Source organism: Poromitra crassiceps (genome assembly GCF_964638095.1).
Source record: "Poromitra crassiceps genome assembly, chromosome: 1".
Classification (NCBI taxonomy): Eukaryota; Metazoa; Chordata; class Actinopteri; order Beryciformes; family Melamphaidae; genus Poromitra; species Poromitra crassiceps.
In genome coordinates, this window is record NC_139623.1 from 102,260,157 (window position 1) to 102,280,474 (window position 20,318).

General features: G+C 45.8%; 1 protein-coding gene across 4 annotated transcripts in view; it reads right to left on the minus strand.

Moving 5' to 3' along the window:
- Nucleotides 1-16,118: 16,118 nt before the first annotated feature.
- Nucleotides 16,119-20,318, minus strand: part of acaca (acetyl-CoA carboxylase alpha) — a 68,097-nt gene continuing 63,897 nt past the window's right edge. For all 4 annotated transcript variants that reach the window (XM_083647484.1, XM_083647482.1, XM_083647483.1 and 1 more), the window contains 2 exons: nucleotides 18,070-18,206; nucleotides 16,119-17,889 (listed from right to left, as the gene is read on the minus strand). In XM_083647484.1, coding sequence (XP_083503610.1) covers nucleotides 17,763-17,889; nucleotides 18,070-18,206 — 264 coding nt within the window. In that variant the 3' untranslated portion in view covers nucleotides 16,119-17,762. The remainder of the gene's footprint in view (nucleotides 17,890-18,069; nucleotides 18,207-20,318) is intronic.

Consider the following 20,318-nt stretch of genomic DNA (forward strand, 5'->3'; position numbering starts at 1 on the left):
GAAGAGAGATGAAGATCAGAGTCATCATGTTTGTTTGAATATGTTTTGAATGTAATCTTCTGGAAACATCTTGTTTTCACCACATTAAAAGAGGTAAAATGATGGCAGCTATATAGATGTGTAAGCGGGTAGCTTTGATGAGGGCAAGGCAACAGGAACAATGACAAACCAGAGTGTTCAGTCTTCACCTCATTTATTTTGAAGGACTTCCAAACAGGTGAAAACTGCATTTAAGTCTTACAACAAAATAAACACTTTAAATACAAAATAAACAAAAATGTCTAAACAGACTTGGTCAAGCTTGATATAGGAATCAGACAGCTTTAAGTTTGCGCCCAGCAACAAACTACAGTTGGGACAGAGCATCCAGCAACCTCTCTCCTTCAGGTCTGAGTACAGACTGTTTAAATGCAGGCCTCAACCCAGCCGCCACTACCAGGACTACGCCATTTTACAGCCCAGGGTGGCATGAAGTTCCACCTCAGCACAGGTAAACTTTTAGACACACATCAAAGTATCACATTTGCACATATAATGTACAATCCCATATATATACGTTTCTGAACACAATTACTCTCAAGCAATAATCTTATCAAAAGTTAAAACCCTGTAGAAAACATAACCCCCCCCCCCACACACAATGGTAGCAGCAAATTACCACCTTCACCCCATAAATATGGTTTACATCCTCACAGACTCTTTTGGCTGTGGGCAAGGCCAATACAAAGGGAGGTATGTATGATCTGTATAAGTTCTGTGATGCATTTACCTGTATTTAATAAATGTTCAGTTCTGGATCAATGTTCTATGTGTCTGTGTTGTTTGTAACTTGAAAGTGGCTAACTCTGTGTTGCAGTATCAAGGTGGTGGGATCGACAATGCTCACAAACATTTTGTGTTAGCCTAGCTAGCATAGGCCTCTCCAAATGTTTGGTGTGGCCAGGACTAACCAAACACGTGGAACCTGTCTCAAATTAAATGTACATTTCTTTTCCATATTTTATTTTAGATTTTTCATAACAATAACAAGACAAAGAAACATGCTCAGACACACACATATACACGCACAAAAACAAACCAACAAAACAAAAAACATAAGGTACATAGCTACCAGCAGCATAATGTGCTTATGTGCTCATGAGAAATGTGCCTGAGATGCCATGCAAGGGGTGGTCCATGAGAGACCAGTCAGGCGAGTCATCCGTCACCTCTAAACTCATCAAGGTAGGCTAGGTGTACATTTGAATGGGCACTGTTTACACTGAGACTGGAAAAAGTTCAAATATATCAAAAGGTTAAAATATGAATATAACAAAGCATACACATCTAAGGATCTAATGAAGAGAAAAAAACAAGACAAACACTGCGATGTCCATGACAAGTCACATTGTCACAAGATGCTTTCAAAATGCTATTCAGTGTTTCGGACTTGCAGTAGGCTATTAGGTGAGATGATTCCGGTCCAGGTGAAGAAGCTGGTGATAGCCAGTAACTGCTGTGATTCACTCAGACCTGTCCAAGTACAAATGCTACTAGTTTTCTATCCAGGAATGTTTTCAGCAAAGAGTATTTATAGTTTACTGGTGAAGGTCGTCAACATGAGAACCTCCTTCACTGTCAGATTCCTCACCGTTTGTATCAGCTGTGGGCAGTTAGCTGTTACCTCACTAACTGCTTGAGATACATTTGCACCAGTATCTTAATTGAATCTAACCAAGCAATGGGTTCATTTGAAGTATATTAACCTGAAATTGAGGTAGCTGTGCAGCAAAGTATTATTATATTATTACTGTTGTATTATTGTTATTATTATTGTTGTTGTTGTTGTTGTATTATTACTACTACTACTAGTATTACTATACTTCCTCTAGGGTATATAAGGAAATAATAGGTACCTCAGATATTTCACTTGACTAAAGGGTACTTGAGAATGACTGATGGAGAAGGCACATATTTCTGTGACACTTAACTGTACATAGGCTATGTAACTTCTGTATTATATTATATTATATTTTATTCTATTTCATTGTATGGAACATGTCTCTTATAATGTTTGAGGCTTATGTTGATATTTTTCCATGCCTGAGTACAAGCAACTGTAGCATGTCCCAATTTCCCCTCGGGGATCAATAAAGTTTTTCTGATTCTGAAAATGATACAAATCTACAGCACTCACTGTTTGGTTCATACATTACAAAAGCACAGTGTTAGATTCGAGTCAGACTCAGTACCTCTCTCTCCCCTCCTCAAGTCTTAACATGTAAATAACAACTTCAATGTTTCTGTCATCATGCAACATGCTTGAACTTTGAAGTATATCTTGGTATTATTTTAAACATTGGACACTAGACTGTGTTAGATGATGCTGTGTTGTGTCTTGTGAAGCACAATGATTTCCCTGGTTGGTCGCCTTTGTCCTTCAGAGCCAGAGGACACTGGCTACAAATCCTACCATCCCACAGGCTTGTGAGAAGCAGTAAACGGACATTTCCATAGGGAGTTGGCTCTCCACGCTCCACTGATATGCCTGTAATGCATTTTAATGTGGCTCACCCCTAAAGTGGGCCAGTGCTAGACTGATGTTAGCATTCAGCTAAACTCTTCTAGTCAGCAACTCTGTGCATACCATAAGCCGTGTGTGTGTGTGTGTGTGTGTGTGTGTGTGTGTGTGTGTGTGTGCGTGTGTGTGTGCGTGTGTGTGTGTGTCCAACTATCAACGCCATAGGCCTTTTTCGCAGTGGCCATTTTGTTTGGAACAGGCAGAGTAAACACATGTGCCAGCTAAACAGTAACATGGGTTTCCAACTTCCAAGCATAGATGGATTAGGGGCACGGGCTGTATTCTAAAGCAGTGTTAATTCCCTCGTAGTTATATAGTAACTACAGTGTAACTACACTTACCCTGTAAGTACAGATGTGGTATACTTACTCTGTAAGTACAGATTTTGTTACCCTGTACTTACCCTGTAAATTGCGGGCTGTCTAAAGCGTTACCTTATTTCCTGGCGGTCCTTATTGGCTCATGGGATGCTACACGGTAAAGACATGAAACATTGCACCGTAATAGGATAGATGACACCTGCTACCCCCATATAATATACCCATCATATTATGTAGGCGTATTTTGACCCAAACTCTGAAACCAATTGGAAACACTCACTGAAAGGTGCACAGCCCTGTTTTCATATGAAGTGATGATGAACCCATAGGTGCAGGGCCTCCAATATGATCCAAAAAAGTAATAATGGTGTCTATCAAATCCCATCAAGATGTTTTCATGGGATCTAATATTGGTGAATAAAACAAAAACATTTTGTAACCTTGGAATTCTAAGGTTCTATTTGGGTAAAGTGCAGTTCTGAGATTATGAGCATAAAATATTTCACATATACTTTCTATCTTCTTCAATATTTAACCCTAAAAGCAAGATCGAATGTGCAGCAGTTTTGATAGGGGGAGGGGGGTGTCTGATAGAACCATATAATTACAAACTTATGATTTCTAGAATTTCGATATTTCTACATAGATGTAGCCTAGTTAGGTAGCTCTTACACAAAAACCTTTTTGCTGTGACATAATGTGCAAAATCCTTTCTAGAATAGTCTACCTTCTTGAATACGTTCTGGAACAACTTCAGAGTGAATATTTACTGAGCGATAACAGACGCTGTAAGCAGGGTAATGACTCCTCGCCGGCCTGGTCTTGCCCACTGGGTGGACCTGTCGCTGCTCCTCATTTCCATAGCAATCAATGACCTACAGTAATAATGGTGATGTATGGGCCACAATGGCTGCTGACCTTTCCCACAATCCCACACTGGGCAACCTTCACCCCCCCCTTCCCTATCAGCCCTATTCACCCTCCCTCCTTCCCTCTCCCCCTTGCCGCATCTCATGGTTGGCGTGATGTACGCGACTCGCCACACTCCAGTGCCTCTATGAATGTTAATGTCAGGACAGGGGAGGGGAGGGGGGAGAAAGGAGCAAGGAGCTGCCTGGTAGGGAGCAGCCTCACCTGGCCCACAATGCACATCCATAAGGAGCTCTTAGCATGCGTATTATTGTCCGTATGGCTAAGCTGTGGCTGGCTCTCAGATTGATGTCAGTGACAAACATACATACAGTGAAGTGCATGAGTATGTTTGCTCATCTACAGTGTGTTAGGGCTGCACGATATGAATATATATATATATATATATACATACATGGTAAATGGTAAATGAATGGTAAATGGACTGCATTTATATAGCGCTTTTATCCAAAGCGCTTTACAATGTGCCTACATTCACCCATTCACACACCGAGGGCGGCCAGCTGCCACGCAGGGTGCTGGCACAGCCATCGGGAGCAATTTGGGGTTCAGTGTCTTGCCCAAGGACACTTCGACATGCGGACTGGAGGAGCCGGGGATCGAACCACCAACCTTCCGATTAGTGGACGACCTGCTCTACCTCCTGAGCCACAGCCGCCCCAAGATCATACATACATACATACATACAATGATATAATGATATATATATACAGTATAAACATGTCGAATCTCATATGAGGTTGTAATACTGCAATACCTCCAATATGACCATATCCATATCGAATACTGACAGATATTGCGATTGCGTCGATATGCGATACGATTTGAGTGGGAATGGTAATTTTTGTATTTCATATCCACTGACAAAAATACAAATGTGATGTGATTTTTTACTGGGGCCTGTACCAAACAAGCATCTGGATACAATGATTTTGTAGGCTGCTGGCATCTCTGTAGCACCACAATGCTTCATTTAATGGTATGTTGTGACACATTTTACCTTTATCAAATAATTGCAGGCTCCTGCGATTTAGATATCGCACTTCACTATATTGTGATTTCGATTGCAATTGGGTGAATTGTGCAGCCTTACAGTGTGCTATTGATTTCTACTTGAGAAGATGAAGATGGGGCAACAACAGACTGTCAGCATTTGAGGAGGGATCTTTACTGGCTGATCTGTTTGTTTTGTCAAAAAAAATAACAACTACACCTGATGGAGAAAATTTAAGTTCCATTGGCCTAGTTTTATAAGACACATAGTTATTGGTATGAGTGAGTTGCCTTCAAAACCTGCGTCAAGACAGATGCAGACACCATATTCAGGGTAATTGCATAACACATAGTTATAGGCATGCAGACAGATACACTTATTTCATTCCATTCTTAAATTCCATTCCACATCCACATAGACATGCAGACAGCTTGTGTTATTTTGGCCCTGAGCGGAGCACAGTGCAGACACGTGGACTTGCTGGGCTCCTGTGTTGGCTGCAGCTCCCCCCTCCTCTCGACTCCTGCATTGCTCGGCAAGCTGGTCAAAACATAGCTTGTGAAGAGATGTGATATATGTGAGAATACTATATGTGAGAATACAGTATAAAACCTTTGACTGTGTCATTCTGTACTGAGCTCCTGATCTGGAAACATGAAGCTTTTCCAGGGAGCCAGTCTCTGTGCAAATGGAAATCTTCTGCTTGCAAAGATGTATGTTTGGCTGAATACATTTATGTGAGACAACTTTCTTGACTCGTGGCTTTATTATTATTTTGATCTCAAATGGTATTTATCTCAAAGCTGTCCACCTTCACACTCTCGGCAATAGAGGTGTTGCTTAAAAGCGGGAGAAGAATGATGATTAAATTCCATTTTACAACAACACCAGAAAAGACAATAGTTAACCTATTATTTTGCTTCAGGCATGTCATTTATGGTAGTTTCAGGAGCAATGACTTGAGTGCTTCTTGTGTCTTGTCCTGATACTCTCTCCCTCCTCGGTCTGCAGCAGGCTTGCTGGTGAATTAGTCTTCTTCCCTGTCAGCCTGGTGCTCAGCCAATGTTTACCAAGCTCTGGCTGAATGAGTATGTGTGCATTATGTGCTGATGATCACAGTGTCTTGTAATCTTTGACCCTTGTGGCGCGTTTCAAATGGGAATGGGAGATTAAGCTTCTCATGCAGCTGCTGCCAGGCTGCCCCCTGCCCCCTGAGAGACACAGCCTGTCTGCAGGCCAGGCCAGGCCAGGCCGACATCCCCGCAGTAAGACAAGACCGTTGCTGACACTATAGTGACAAATATTATATAGTCTAAACTTAAGCAGTGGTTCTCAATCACAAAACTTTTCATCCTCAAGGGCCCCTAAACTGACACAAATTAGACTACATCTGATAAGATTTTGTCCCAGGGTCCCCTATCTGATAAGATTTTAGCTTTTGTGACGACCCTCCCACTTTCCTGGCGCTGTCTTGCATGAGCCTGGTGTTGAGGTCGTTAGGCTGATTGGGTGTACCTGGGCCTGGTGCACTCACTTTCAGACCATTCAGTCTCTTCCTCCTCACCGATGCACCTTTCTTTCTGTTTGTTTAATGCAGTTTGCATTGTAGTTATTTTCCCTTAGTTTTAGTTAATAAATTATTGTTTGAACTTTTACTTTGGTGTATGACTCCTGTCATTTGTTACTTCCTTGAGCAAACTCCACACAGAAGGGCCCTTTTGACGACCACACCTGCGCGGTGGGCACTCGAGGACATGCAGACGGGCACGCACTCCTTCAGTGCTCACAGCGTCCGAGGTGGGAATCGAACCCAGGACCTTCTAGCTGTGAGGCGACAGCGCTACCACTTCGCCACCGTGCCCCATAAGAATTCTTAGAACTGCTGAGGACACTGCCTACTGCCTGCCACCTAGTGTCCGCTTCACAGGCTCACACAGAGAGGTGTCGAAAAGATGCATTAACTAAGTTGCTAACGCTAAATTGCAAACGCTATAGCTACCTGAAACTCTAACAAACCCGCTCGTTCCTCTTGCGACTGGTATCCATCCGACAGTGCCAGCACTGTGACCGACTCTTTAGGCTTTGCAGTTTGCACTCTTCGTAGAATAAGAACACGGAGGCTGCTGTTGATGTTGGGGCCGGTTGGGGCAAGACAAGACCACCACGTTCTGCAAGCCAGCTAGCTGCTAGACCACGAGAATAAGTGTCAAGGAAGACATGGCACACAAAAAATTACTTCTGTTGCCTGCCATCAAAAATAAAAGCACGCAGAGCTCAGTACTGCGTAGCTGGTTACAACTCTTACAATTCTGACTTTCATTCTGAAAGTCTTGACCGGAAACCATATGTTTTCTTGTGGCTACCTTGACAGTGGCCCAGGCGTGCAGCGGATGCCAGACTGGGCAAGCCCATGGGCAAGCCTCTTTTAGGCTATTGTCAGTTTGAGTTTACCCGGTGCGCACCAAGCATCAATCACTCGATCAGCCTGAGCCACGAGAGGAACCTCCATAAAACAGCGTACACTAGTAACAAGTAATCAGAATGATACTGTAGCGACCGGAGGAGGTGGTCGCTCTGACAGTTCTGCTCTAAGAAGCGCAAAGGATTATGGGAGTTCATGTTCTTGTGGGAAGCTTGTTACTGTTAAAGTTAAAAACGTGGTTTAGTGATGTTGTGCTCATGTTTTGATTGCATTATGTGGTAATGGCAATGTTTGTGTGGCCAGGATAATGTTAAGTTTTATTATCAATGTAGCCACGACGACTGAGACTGTTAGTGTGTTCGATCACGCGGTGTATGAGGCGCAGGAGTGGTTTAAAAGTAAGATCTCTCTGTCAGTCTGCATTCTTCCACGCAAGCTCGCCACATTGGTGTCAGAAGTGGGATTTTTGCTACTAAAACTGAAGAATGGAGAGAGTTCCAAGAATTAGACCAAGCTATTGCGCAGAGTTTTCAGTACTTAGGAAACTTGTCACAACAACAGAAAAAGCCTGCCAGAGATGGATGTTTTCCAGCCCACCCTGATGGTTCCAGTGCACCACGGCCTCATCGCCCCCTAGAGGAGAGACGTGCCACTACAAGATAATTCCTGCTGCCTGCTACAGATGCTGCACCACTGCCACCCATCCCCGCCGCCGCTGACAACCAACCGCCACCACTGGTGACCACACCCAGCCTGCCACGCCCCTCAGCTGCGCCTAGAACACCAAGCTGCCCAAGTGACACCATTAGAGCCATACCTCTCTCAAGTCCAACTAGCAACATGGCACAGCGGCTGGAGCAACAAAGAAGCTGCCACCCACCTGGCCCTGGCATTGGAAGGAAAGGCATTGCAGTTGCTCCTTGACCTAGCTCCAGCAGAGCAGCGGGACCGCCGGGCCTTGACCATGGCGCTGCAGAGGCGATTTGGGCAGCGACCCTTCACCGACCAGAGCAGGGAGCAGCTAGCCAACCGCTACCGCCAAGAAGGAGAGAGCCTGGGCACCTTTGCTGCAGATGTGCAGCTGCACGCTCAACATGGTTACCCGCAGTTCGACGCAGGGCGAGCTAGCCCTCCACGCCTTCCTGCGGGGACTCACACCAGAGAGGGTGCGTGAGCATGTTCGCCTCACCATGCCCCAGTCCCTCAGCGAGGCTCTCCGTGAAGCTGAACGGGCTGAGCTGGTGCTCTCCACGCGGCCCTCCCAGCAGAAGGCCCCCACTTTCCGACCACACGTCAGGATGGCCGACTACGATGGGGAAGAGGAGGAGGCTGAAGAGGTCCGCCAAGTTCAGCCTCCACCACAGCAGTCTCAGCGATGGCCTCCACCCTCCAGACGGCGTCCACCCCGCCCAACTGACCGATGTTACCGGTGTGACGAGCCTGGTCACATTGCTCGCAACTGCCCAGCCCCCGCGCCAAAAGCCAGAGCCACCCAGCCAGTGGGAAACGACGGGGGAGTGGTCTAGTGAGGGGACCACCACTCCAGTCTCCAGCCCCTCTTCATGGCTGATGCACGCTGGTCAGCCGCCTAGGTCACACCAAGGGATTTTACTTGAACTGCCAACTCGACAGTCAGCCCTGCTGTGCCCTGGTAGATACAGGTTCTGACATTTCCCTTGTGCGGCCTGGCGTCCTCCCAGACACCACCGGGCCGCTCTCAATGTCATGGTCCCCAACCAACACCCAGCTAATGACAGTGACAGGGGAAAAGGCTGGCATGAGAGGGAAGAAGGCACTGAGAGTCCAGGCTGGAGGATAGGAGCTGGTGCACGAGTTCTGGCTTGCCAAATCCTGGACCCGTCCATCCTTGGCCTAGACCTGCTGACCCACTGGGGGGCTGTTGTTAATGTGTCGAGAAAAACCATCACCATCGGCACAGAGACCCTGGCACTCCAGTCCGGCCGGGAAAAGAACGACCGGCCCAAAGATCAACAAGCCAGTCACCAAGCAGCTGCTGCCATACAGGCACCAAACCCCTGTGCCTCACCAACCACCAGCACACCCACCTCCAGTAGCCCTGCACAGCCTCCCCGAGCTTCGACTGCAGAGCCTGCCGTCCTTATCTCTGTCGAGACAACTGAGGCCGTACGTGACTTATTGCAACGCAGCAGCGGACATATTCGCTGCTAGAGACAAGGACTGCAGGCAGACTGGGCTGGTCCAGCATGCTATTGAGACCGGTTCCGCCCAGCCCATCCGTCTGCGCCCCCATCGGCTGGGTCTCGCTAAACAGCAGGTGGCAGAGGACATGATCCACGAGATGGCAGCTGCTGGGGTGATTGAGCCCTCCAACAGTCCATGCAGCCCCGGCTGTCTTGGAAAAGAAGAAGGACGGCAGCCCGCGGTTCTGTTTGGACTATTGGCACCTTAACGCCATCACAAAAAAGGACTCTTACCCGCTCCCTCGAATTGACGATGCCCTTGACTACATTGCGGGGTCCAGCTGGTTCAGCTCCCTTGATCTGCGCAGCGGTTACTGGCAGGTGGAGCTGGCCCCCGACAAGGGCTGTGGCAGTTCCACGTCATGCCATTGAGGCTTTGCAACGCACCGGCCACATTTGAGCGGCTGATGGAGAGGGTGCTGGTAGTACCCCGTGGTCGTTGTGTCGTGTATCTTGATGACCTGCTGGTACATTCCAACAACTTCGACAGAGCCCTGTCCAACTTGCGAGAGTTCTTCACTGCCATCAGTCAAGCCGGTCTGCGACTGAACCCTGCAAAGTTCCGCCTGCTGACGAGAGAGACTGAGTTCCTGGGTAATGTCATCAGTGCCCGTGGTGTTGCCACCAACCCAGCTAAAGTGGCTGCCGTCCGAGACTGGCCGACCCCTGCTAATGTCAGCGAGCTGCTGAGCTTCCTGGGCCTGGCGTCATACTACCGCCGCTTTGTCAGAGACTTCGCAACCATCGCCAGTCCACTCCACCGCCTGACTGACAAGGGCCAACCGTTCACCTGGGGCGACGCCTGTGCTGCAGCTTTCACCCGACTCCAGGCAACCCTCACGGAAGCCCCAGTCTTGGCCTACCCCAATGCCCAACAGCCCTTCACCGTGGACACTGATGCCACCAACGTGGGGATTGGGGCGGTCCTCTCCCAGCAGGGGGAAGATGGGGAACGTGCCGTGGCCTACTTCAGTCGTGCCCTGAGTCAAGCAGAAAGGAATTACTGTGTCACCAGACGCGAGCTGTTGGCAGTGCTTCGGCATTTCCAACCCTTCCACTTCCTTATTCGGACCAACCATGCCTCACTGACCTGGCTCCTGAACTTTAAGCATCCTGAGGGCCAGGTGGCTCGTTGGCTGGAGGCCCTCCAAGGGTATGACTTTGAAATCCAGCATCGGGCGGGGCGACATCACGGCAATGCCGATGCACTCTCCCGGCGCCCCTGTGCAGCATTGGAATGCTGCTACTGCCAGCGACAAGAGGAACATGGCCAGATGACACCAACGGTAGCCACCATCCACACCACCAGCAATGAGGAGGGGTGGCTCCCGTTGACCACTCAGCAGCTGAGGCAACAGCTGACATGACCCTGGCGCTGGTGAGAGGCTGGCTGGAGGTGGGGCAACGCCCTGAGTGGACAGAGGTATCGGCAATGGGGCCCGAGATAAAGGCCTATCATTCTCAATGGGGCAACTTTGAGTTCCACGACGGGTTGGTGTACCAGAGATGGCAGGCACCCGGACGAGGGAATGACCTTCTACAGCTACTGGTCCCGGTTGCAGGCGACTGGAAGTTGATAGTGGTAATTAACACATGAATTACAGTATTAATTAATGCTAGGTGTTGACGAGGAATTAATCGATGATGATATAGGCATAGCCTGTAGTTGGCCAGCCGGCCAACTACCTGTAGTTGGCCAGCCGGCAGGAAAGTATCGCGGGACTTGACGAGACTTGGTGACCGAGATCACGAATGAGGTCATTTGATCCCTGGGAGACTCCAGGGAACAACAGCCCGGGGGGAAATATCAGTCTGGTGGTTGTTGAGGGATGAGATTATGACGATATGTGGCGAAAATGGGAATAAAACTGACTATTTAGATGCAGGAAAGACCGGCTGCCACTTGGCCCCCTCGGAGCTCCATTTTACGACTGGCTTGGACGCTATTGATCTCAAAACAACGCTAGGACGGCCAGAAACGCTGCGGAGATCACTGGGTGAGTCGTCAGATCATAATTAATGTGAGGAGAGGGGTCCAGGTTCAAAAGAACCGAAATTCTCCTTTAATTAATAGTAGCCTAATTCATATATGACTCAGTCTGTTCATCAAACATACCTTTCATTAGTTGATAATGAGTTAAGCATCAATTAATGGCTTAATTCATCATGAGTTAAGCATCAATTCATGCACATGTGTGCACCAGTATTGTAAAGTGTTACCACTTACTCTTAGGCTGGGAGGCTCCACAGTCCACACAGGACATCAAATATAACAAGAAGCAAAAAAAGCAACACGTAATAAATATTAAACAGCATAAAAGAAGAACTAGAAAACACACGAGAGCAATAGGAATATAAATATGAAATAGAGCCAGAAGGCAAAAAACAATGAAAAGAAAAACTAGCAAATGCCAGTGCAAGGCGCTACAATGGCAACGAATGCTTTTGCACCTACAGATGTGTGTGTGTGTGTGTGTGTGTGTGTGTGTGTGTGTGTGTGTGTGTGTGTGTGTGTGTGTGTGTGTGTGTGTGTCTGTGTGTCTGTGTGTGTCTGTGTCTGTGTGTGTACAATAGGCTTATTATTTAGGTTACAGAGGTCTTGTGTCTCGGGTTACGGGTATTTCAACCTGAGAATGGCAGGGAAATCTGAGCAGTGAAAGTGAACGAAGAACACTTTCAATTCCCACCCACCCAGCTGCCCTTGAGCAAGACACTTAACCTCCAACCTTCACCAGCAGAAAGCTGTGGTGGCAGGGGGCAGGTTGTGTGAATGTGAGCCATGTTGATGACAAAGGGCATGTTCAGTCATCCTTCCCAGGTGAAACAAAGATTAAAAGACAGTCACTCAAATAAAGACTATTCAAAATGCATGTCTGTCTCGGGCTGCTTGGCACTTTGCAATGTGGTTGAAACGTTAAAGTCAGGCAGCAGTTTGGAGCTGAGTCGTGCTCTTCAGACTCCTCTGGCTGCCTGGCTGGAGAGATGGGAAACAGCTGGGTGCTCCCTCTGTGTCCGTGGACTCTTTGTCATGGGCAAAAGCCTCTTGTTTTCAGGCAGTAATCAGACAGCCCTGGGGCTCTGTAAAGACCCTGTTCTCTTTTCATCTCAACTGTTGCACACACCCCGCTAATTGGAATCTTGCAACTGGGTCACATCATTGTCTCTCAAGTGCTGTCAAGTTGTGACTGTGGAATTATGGCTGTCTCAGATGTATGATTGAGTCTCCCTCTCTGCTCTTTAATGTCTCTCTTTCAGTCTGACACTGAGTATCTGTTTCCCTTGTTGTTTCTGCCTTCCCTCTCTGTCACGTTCTGTAAGCAGCAGTCACTGGGGCGTGGCCATCTGAACAAAATCTCTAATTTCTATAATAAAAAAAAGGCTTGAAAAAGAAAATATCAGCCTCTGACTTTTTTTCTTTTTTGAAATTTATATCAGTTTTGGTGTCTTTTGAGGTCTTTTAGTGGAGAGAAACAGCAGGCTCAGATCAGGACAGCAAAGTGCACACTGCATCATAACCTGCTCTTGTGTCTCTATATCAGTCATTAGGCCTATATGAAAAAAGCCCCTAACCCTGAACAAATGCGCGGGCTCGCCCGTCCTGCAGCTCGCCGAGCTGGCCCTGCAGCTCACATTTGCAGCACGGCTGCTGCGTGGCCTTGCCCGCAGCCCGGCTGCTGTGTGGCCTTCCCTGCCCTATTGGCGCGTGCATGTCTCCCTCTCTCTCTCCCTCAGTCTCTCCCTGTCATCAGTGTTTGTTTGTGTGTGTCTGTCTCTTGTGTGTGTTTGTGCATGTGTGTGCCTGTCTGTCTCTTGTGTGTATGTGTGTGTGTGTGTGTGTGTGTGTGTGTGTGTGTGTGAGTGAGTGAATTTATGACATCACTGATGGTGTCATCATTGGAATTCATGACATCGTGACATCATCACTGAACTATTGCTGTGTTCAATTTGGCTCGTGTTTACCGTGAATATACAACATAAATCCACTTGAACGCCCCCCTCATGTGGGGTTCATGACTTGGTATGTGGAATCTTTCTGAAGCTTCGAGCTCACGACTTGTGACGTGCCTGTGACGTTTCACAAAATGGCGGACGCATTGAACAATTACATATATTGACGTTTTAGCTGTATAGAGCTTTTCACAGTCATTTTATTCAGTCTGAGGAACATGTTGATATTCTCAACAATCTCATCTTGTTTTCCTCTGTCATTATGCCTTTGCATTTCCTGCATTAACCTCAGCTAGTGGTTGCTACATTCATTGTTAGCCTCGGTGGCTTCTAGTCAACTGCGTATGTTCGCGATGTGAGCACTTGAATGCCAACTTCCGGTCTCGTATTCACTGTAAACACGAGCCCAATTGAACAAAGCATAGCCGCCACTTCTTAACATGCAGTGGAATCCGTATTATAACCTGCTCCTAGCCGGTTGGCCTGCATGTTAAACAACAATTAGCCGGCCTACGCGCACTCCCGCGAGTCCGTATCATATTCATCTCGGTCCCCGGTGTAGGATCCGCATTAGCGCAAAAGCGGCTGCTGTTTAACTCTGGCAGCTCATGATCCTGATCATGTAGCTGTTATGTGGGCGGGTGGTGGCACTTCACGTTCACATAGTTTATTAATTAATGAATCGTTCGGGCAATCGCTTATATCAACGAATTAAACGAGCAAACTCACGGTTTCCTCAAGTGCTGCAAAAACGGCTTGAATTGTTTGGTAGAGGGATCCCAACGCGCTTCAGCTATGCAGGCAGGCAGGTCCGGTATTACTGCTGCTTGCTTGCTTGCTCCCATGTCAGAAAAAGCCTAACTTTTGTGGGGAGAAATACATTGAAAACTAGTCAGATATGACTTGAATGCCACTTGTAAAATAAATCACCCACAGTGATTGACGACGGTCAGACAGACAGAGACACAGAGCCCCAGCTCCCACCCATCTTTATATACTGACTAGGCATCTCGTGCGCTATGCGCGCTCGATTTCTAGGCTTGCCCACCCGCTGTGCGGCCCTGCGGCCTCACCCGCATCTAAGCTGCTGCGTGGCCTCGCCTGCCCCACGCGCAATGTCTCCCTCTCTCTCTCCCTCAGTCTCTCCCCTTTCGCCCCTCTCTCCCTCGCCTCTCTCTCCCTCTCCCTCAGTCTCTCTCCCTCTCCCTCATTCTCTCTCTCCCTCAGTCTCTCTCGTGTGTTTTTGTGTCACTGATGACATCATCAGTGATGTTACAATACCTATGTATGACATCACTGATGACATCATCACTGATGACATCAGTGACATCATCACTGAACTATAGCTTGGTGTGTGTGTGAGTGAATTTATGACATCACTGATGACATCATCAATGGGACAGACAGACATACAGAGAAACATACAGAGCCCTAGCTCCCATTTATATACTGATGATGATGGCGGCTGCACGGACCTTAAAACGACATATCCCAATTATTATTCAACCATCTTGAAAATTACCCCTTTTCGGAAGTCAGATTTTTCTAGAATCTAGATTTTTAGTATGTTATACAGTATATATGTCCAAATGGTACCAGAATCCATTGGAAAACCGTTTCAATTTGTTCAGGGTTCAACCATATGACTGGCCTAGGTACTGAAGGTGTAGGCCGCACCGTCTCAGCATCTTGATATGTTTCAAGATTGTCATACACTCAGACACATATTTTAGACTTTTGTAGGATGTGATGTTTTGATGTCCATAGGGACATTTTCTCCTGGCTTGCAACAACGAAGAACAGAGCTTTTGATAGGCTACCTAACATGTTTTCAGCCTGGCCGCTTTATTATAATGATAAGACTCTCTGCTGCCCAACAAAGGGGGAATAAAACAGGCCTTGAATGTTGATGTAATTAAATTTATTTTATTGTAATGCAAACCTACTGTCCTTCATTATGAACTAGGGAAAGAACAATTGTGCCCAAACTCAGTAGATTCCTGCAACTTTCTTCATGCAATCCCCTTCCGCACTCCAGTGATTGAGGAAGGACCTGATTCTGCAGTTTGTCAGTGATTAAAAGAAGAATTAGCCAGCCTAGCATGCCTCCACAAATGAGCAAAACCCTCTGGGAGACCAGAGACCAAGCAAGGCACATTTCCAATTATACCACCAAATGACTCATTTTCTTATTGGGCCTTCTATAATTGTGGTGGGTATTGGGTGCATGCAACTCAATTTGTCTTACATATTTGTTGGTAGGATGGTAATAGAGTTGACGGAGCCAAGGGGGCTGATATGAAAGAACAAGACAAAAAACAAAACAAAGGGATGAGACGGATCCCTCTCTATTTGTTTGATCAGCTTCATCCTCCTTAAGACTGTTGAAGTTTAAATGCCTGGAAAAAAATGCCACTTTAATCATCTGTGGGTTGAGGAATGAGAAGAGACTATCATTTTAGAGTCATCAGAAAATGCCTCTCCAGAGTATTACACTTTGTACTGACTAGTAAAATTAATGAGGCTCCCAATGATGTGATTATCTGTCTGGAGGATCATCAATATGTAAAAAGCAAATGATTGAGAAATTAAATTAGTGCAGTTTCTTGGAAACCTGAGTTTTGTTGCATTCACCGTTTACTTTTTGCTATAATCTGGGAGGAGGAAAACAATATTCTAAAAACTTTGCACAAAGACAAAAAGCTGTAAACAGTTAGGTAGACTTTATTAAATTTGCAAACAATTAAAGCTCAACACTGTAAATTTGCTCTCCATCCTCATACAGGAAACAATCAGCCACTTATAAAGTAACTGGACCACATGTCAACACAGGCATATAAAAGGCGCAGCATTGACCATGAAACCATTTCACATTGCTAAGGTTTGCCTTTTCAGTAGTGTATACGACAAGATGACCTACGACTGAATTACACATGATGGTATTTTATATTATATATAATACTACTACTCTGTAACGCTTTTGACCGTTTTACCATACAGTAGCTAGAATGTGTCCCTGTTCGATAACAAACTTGAGTGGAGAATCAACACCCAATTCACACACTTTTCCTTGGAAAGTCAATATTAAAAATAAGTAATGTTTCCTATACATTAAGTTCAAGTTCACATAAAATGTAAGCATAACAGCCAAGCCTGGATTACAGTTAAAATCAGAATGCATACAGTAACTGACATCACATGTGTAAGTCCAGTTAACAACAGTACCCTTTGTTCTTTGACAAAAAAGACATTTAATAATTTAGTCACTTAAATTGTAGTAAATTCAAAAATATTTTCTTGGTAAAAAAAAGAGAAAAGAAAAAAGAAAAAAGAAATAAAAAACTCAACTTGCAATTATTGTTTTTGTGAGTAACCCACAATTGTTGGCAAAAAATGTAACGAGGGAGAAGCCCACTTTTCTAAATGAGCATGCTGCCATTATGTGTGTGTGTGTGTGAGAGAGAGCGTGAAAGAGCGAGCGAGCGAGCGAGAGAGGGGGAGGGAGGGAGGGAGAGCATGTGCAAGCACCAGATTCAACAGTGCAAACTGTGCAGGTTTGATGCTGGATGCAATGTGAGGGAACAGTAAGCAGTAAAGTGCATTGAAAGCAGCATGTGTGTAGTGTGTGAGAACAGAAGGGACAGCTGCTTTTCTGTGGGCTGTGGTTTTGTTGTGTGGCGAGCTGCCCATCGCTCACTGCAGGCTAACTGTGAAACAGTCAGGGTCTAAATAGGCCTTGTCCCTGCTCCCTGCTGGGCGCTCCTGTCCGCTGCTACAGTGCCCCACCGTGTTCTCTGGGTTTGATTAGTAATTATGTGCTCCCTACTAAGGAGTGTAAAACCCCTTTTCTTGCCAAGAGCAATATGTTGTCATTGTCGATTTTGCCATCAAAACACCTGCAAATCTTAACGAGCGGATGTGAAAAAACCAAGGTGCATTTTAATACGACAACAAGATTCTGAATTTATTGCTGTGAATATTCCAGTTCAACAGGATGGAGGCCACTGATCATCACGGAAGCAGCAGCCGTGTAAAGCCTCAACACACACACACACACACACTAGATATTTCTTTAGTCATTTTTCAATTGCACTTGAAGACACTTAACAAAAACTAATCTCAGCACTACCTTACATGTAAGACATTTACATTTACAACAATGCTATAATTGACCTCAGTCCGCTGAACTCTTCCCCCAGTGAGAATCATTGCCAACGCTTCATCAGTAACCTGGCAGCCGCCAAGGGCCATCATGTTGGCTCCTCCAGCCTGAGCTTGCAGCCCGGGTCCCGGTCAGGAGGCGCTGGGCCTGGGGCCGGGCTCCTGGCTGCTTTGAGCCAGGCAGGGAAGAGAGGGCAGCGTCGCTCTAGGAGGAGGCCGGGGTCTCCATGGTGGACAGGATACGCACCACCTCCGCTCGCTGTGTGGGCGAGATGTGCTGGGTCATATGAACGATGGAATCCATGGCAACCTCTGGATTGGCTTGGACAAGACTGGGAAGAGAGAGGGGGAAACAAAGGGCAACTTGAGAAAATAATACCATAATCATATTTTGAAAACTCAATTGCACATTGGGGAGAGTTGGGTGAGTGGATGGGGGTAACGACAAGTGAAAATTGGTCCAGCAATACAATCATCCGCTGCTGCCGAACTGTGATGCTGAGAAGTGTCACCTGCGAATCTGCTTGAGGATGTGGTCTCTGCGGATGTACTTGATGTTCTCGTCGACGACGGACCTTGCACCCTCTTCTTCAGCTAGTTGCCTCTCCAACCACTCCACCACATCCTCATTGCTATCCCACAGATAGGCCTGCATAACACGGGGGAAGAGGGGGGGGGGGGGGTGCAGAAGGGAGGATGGATCATTTTGAGTGAGATTTAATATATTAAATAAAATAATTCAGACTGACAAAGTCCTTAACACCGAAAACATGTTATACATCGTATGGCCTCGTGCATATGGACAAATGTCATTGAAAACAGAAAACAGAAAATCATTTGATAAAAATCAATAATGATGATGATCAAATAATTTCAGTCTCCCACAGCAGCTCCACAGTTGCTTTCAGGAAATATAGTTTATTTTTCTCAAGCAGGTACATTTTTGCAGCATTGGAGAGGAAGTGACTGGTGTCAGGACCTTTCAATGTCTGCGCAGCCTCGTCATTTATTAATTTCACCACCCTAGAAAAATATAAATATCTTTGACATTACTCAGAAATTCTCTGAAACTTCAGAAGAAAAATGAATAAACGTGACATTGCAATGGATTAAAAAAATAAAAGAATGAAACAAAATGAGTGAAAATAAATGAATAAGCAAATAAATAAATCACAATTTCTCCCATCAGGAGTGAAAAGAGATTGACAGGCACAAAGTGGGGGCTAGATGTCTTGTTGACTGGACCTGATAGGAACATTAGTATTCATGAGTACTAGCATCTCTGATCCCAAACAAAGCCAGGCTTGGGGGGCTTAGCAAAGATTTGGGGGTGGTGTGGGTTAATGGTCTCATGCCTTTTTATGAACACTCCTGCTTGAGGTCCACAAGAACATTTAATGCCCTTATTAATCATTTTTAATCTGTTTGCTTTTAATTAAGTAACAGCGTGTTGCTCTCCTATCTGCACGTGCCAGGGCTGTGATTAATTGTGGCTTAAGACAGCCAGTCCTGATTGGGATAATATATTAGCTAACAAGAGGGCCACTTCTTAAGAGACCTCAAATGCTGTGCTGGCTCCTGTCACCCTGCGGCTTGTCCTGTGGGCCCCCAGTCTGGGCTGCAATGGACAGCACTTATGTCTGAGGAGTGTTTATTTTCATTAACTACCTATCAATTCATCTCTATTTAATCCAAATGATTTAATAGGAATGCTTACGACTTCTTTATCTGGCATGCCTTGTGGTCGAGCGATGGGAGACAGACTTTTCTTCAGGACAAAAATCAATCATTTGATTTGGCCAGGAGGCCAGAAGGTGTTTTGTTTGAACGCGTCTACAAACTAAGTTACTCTAAAGCAAATGTCAACTCATTTAGAGTTCAATATTTTAGCTACCCAATACTGGTATCATATACAGAAAACAGCTATCATTAACGATAGAAGACTGGATATACTACAGAGATAAGTACATCATAATTGGATGGGACAGAGATATAAATTAGTAATTAAGCCTAATTCCTAGACTTTGCAAATGCACCACCCTCCTACTGTTCTTACTTCTCTCTTGAGAAGTGAATTCTTTTGTGCACAGTGTAGCATCTAAATCACATGAAACATAGCAGCAGACAGTCATCATTGTGTAATAGACACAACAGGGACGGCATTAGCTCGGGAGGTAGAGCAGGTCGGCCAATGACTCAAGGGTTGGCGGTTCGAATCCCGCTCCCTCCCAGCTGTTGTCGTTGTGTCCTTGGGCAAGACACTTAACCCTCATTGCCTCGTATGAATGGGTATGAATGTCTATGAATGTTGGTGGTGGTCGGAGGGGCCGTAGGCGCGAAATGGCTGCCACGCTTCCGTCAGTCTTCCCCAGGGCAGCTGTGGCTACATCACCCGTAGCTTACCACCACTGGTACAAATGGTGTGAATGAATAATGATTCCTGTGAAGCGCTTTGGGTGTCTAGAAAAGCGCTATATAAATCCAATCATTATTATTATTATTATTATTATAATACCAGGGTGTCCAATTTGTGGTGAGCTTGGCTATTTTATTGGTAAGTATCAATAATTTCATGTACATTCAATGTAAACTCTATTTAACTCCGACTGTAAATTCATGTAAATCCACTGCCTATTTAACAAATAGGCAGTGTGTAATGTAAATCTCATGTAAATTCAACGTAAATTCATATTTATGATCCACAGAACACTTCACCACTCATGAACATATTGTATATATTTACTCGATTTGATTGTACTTG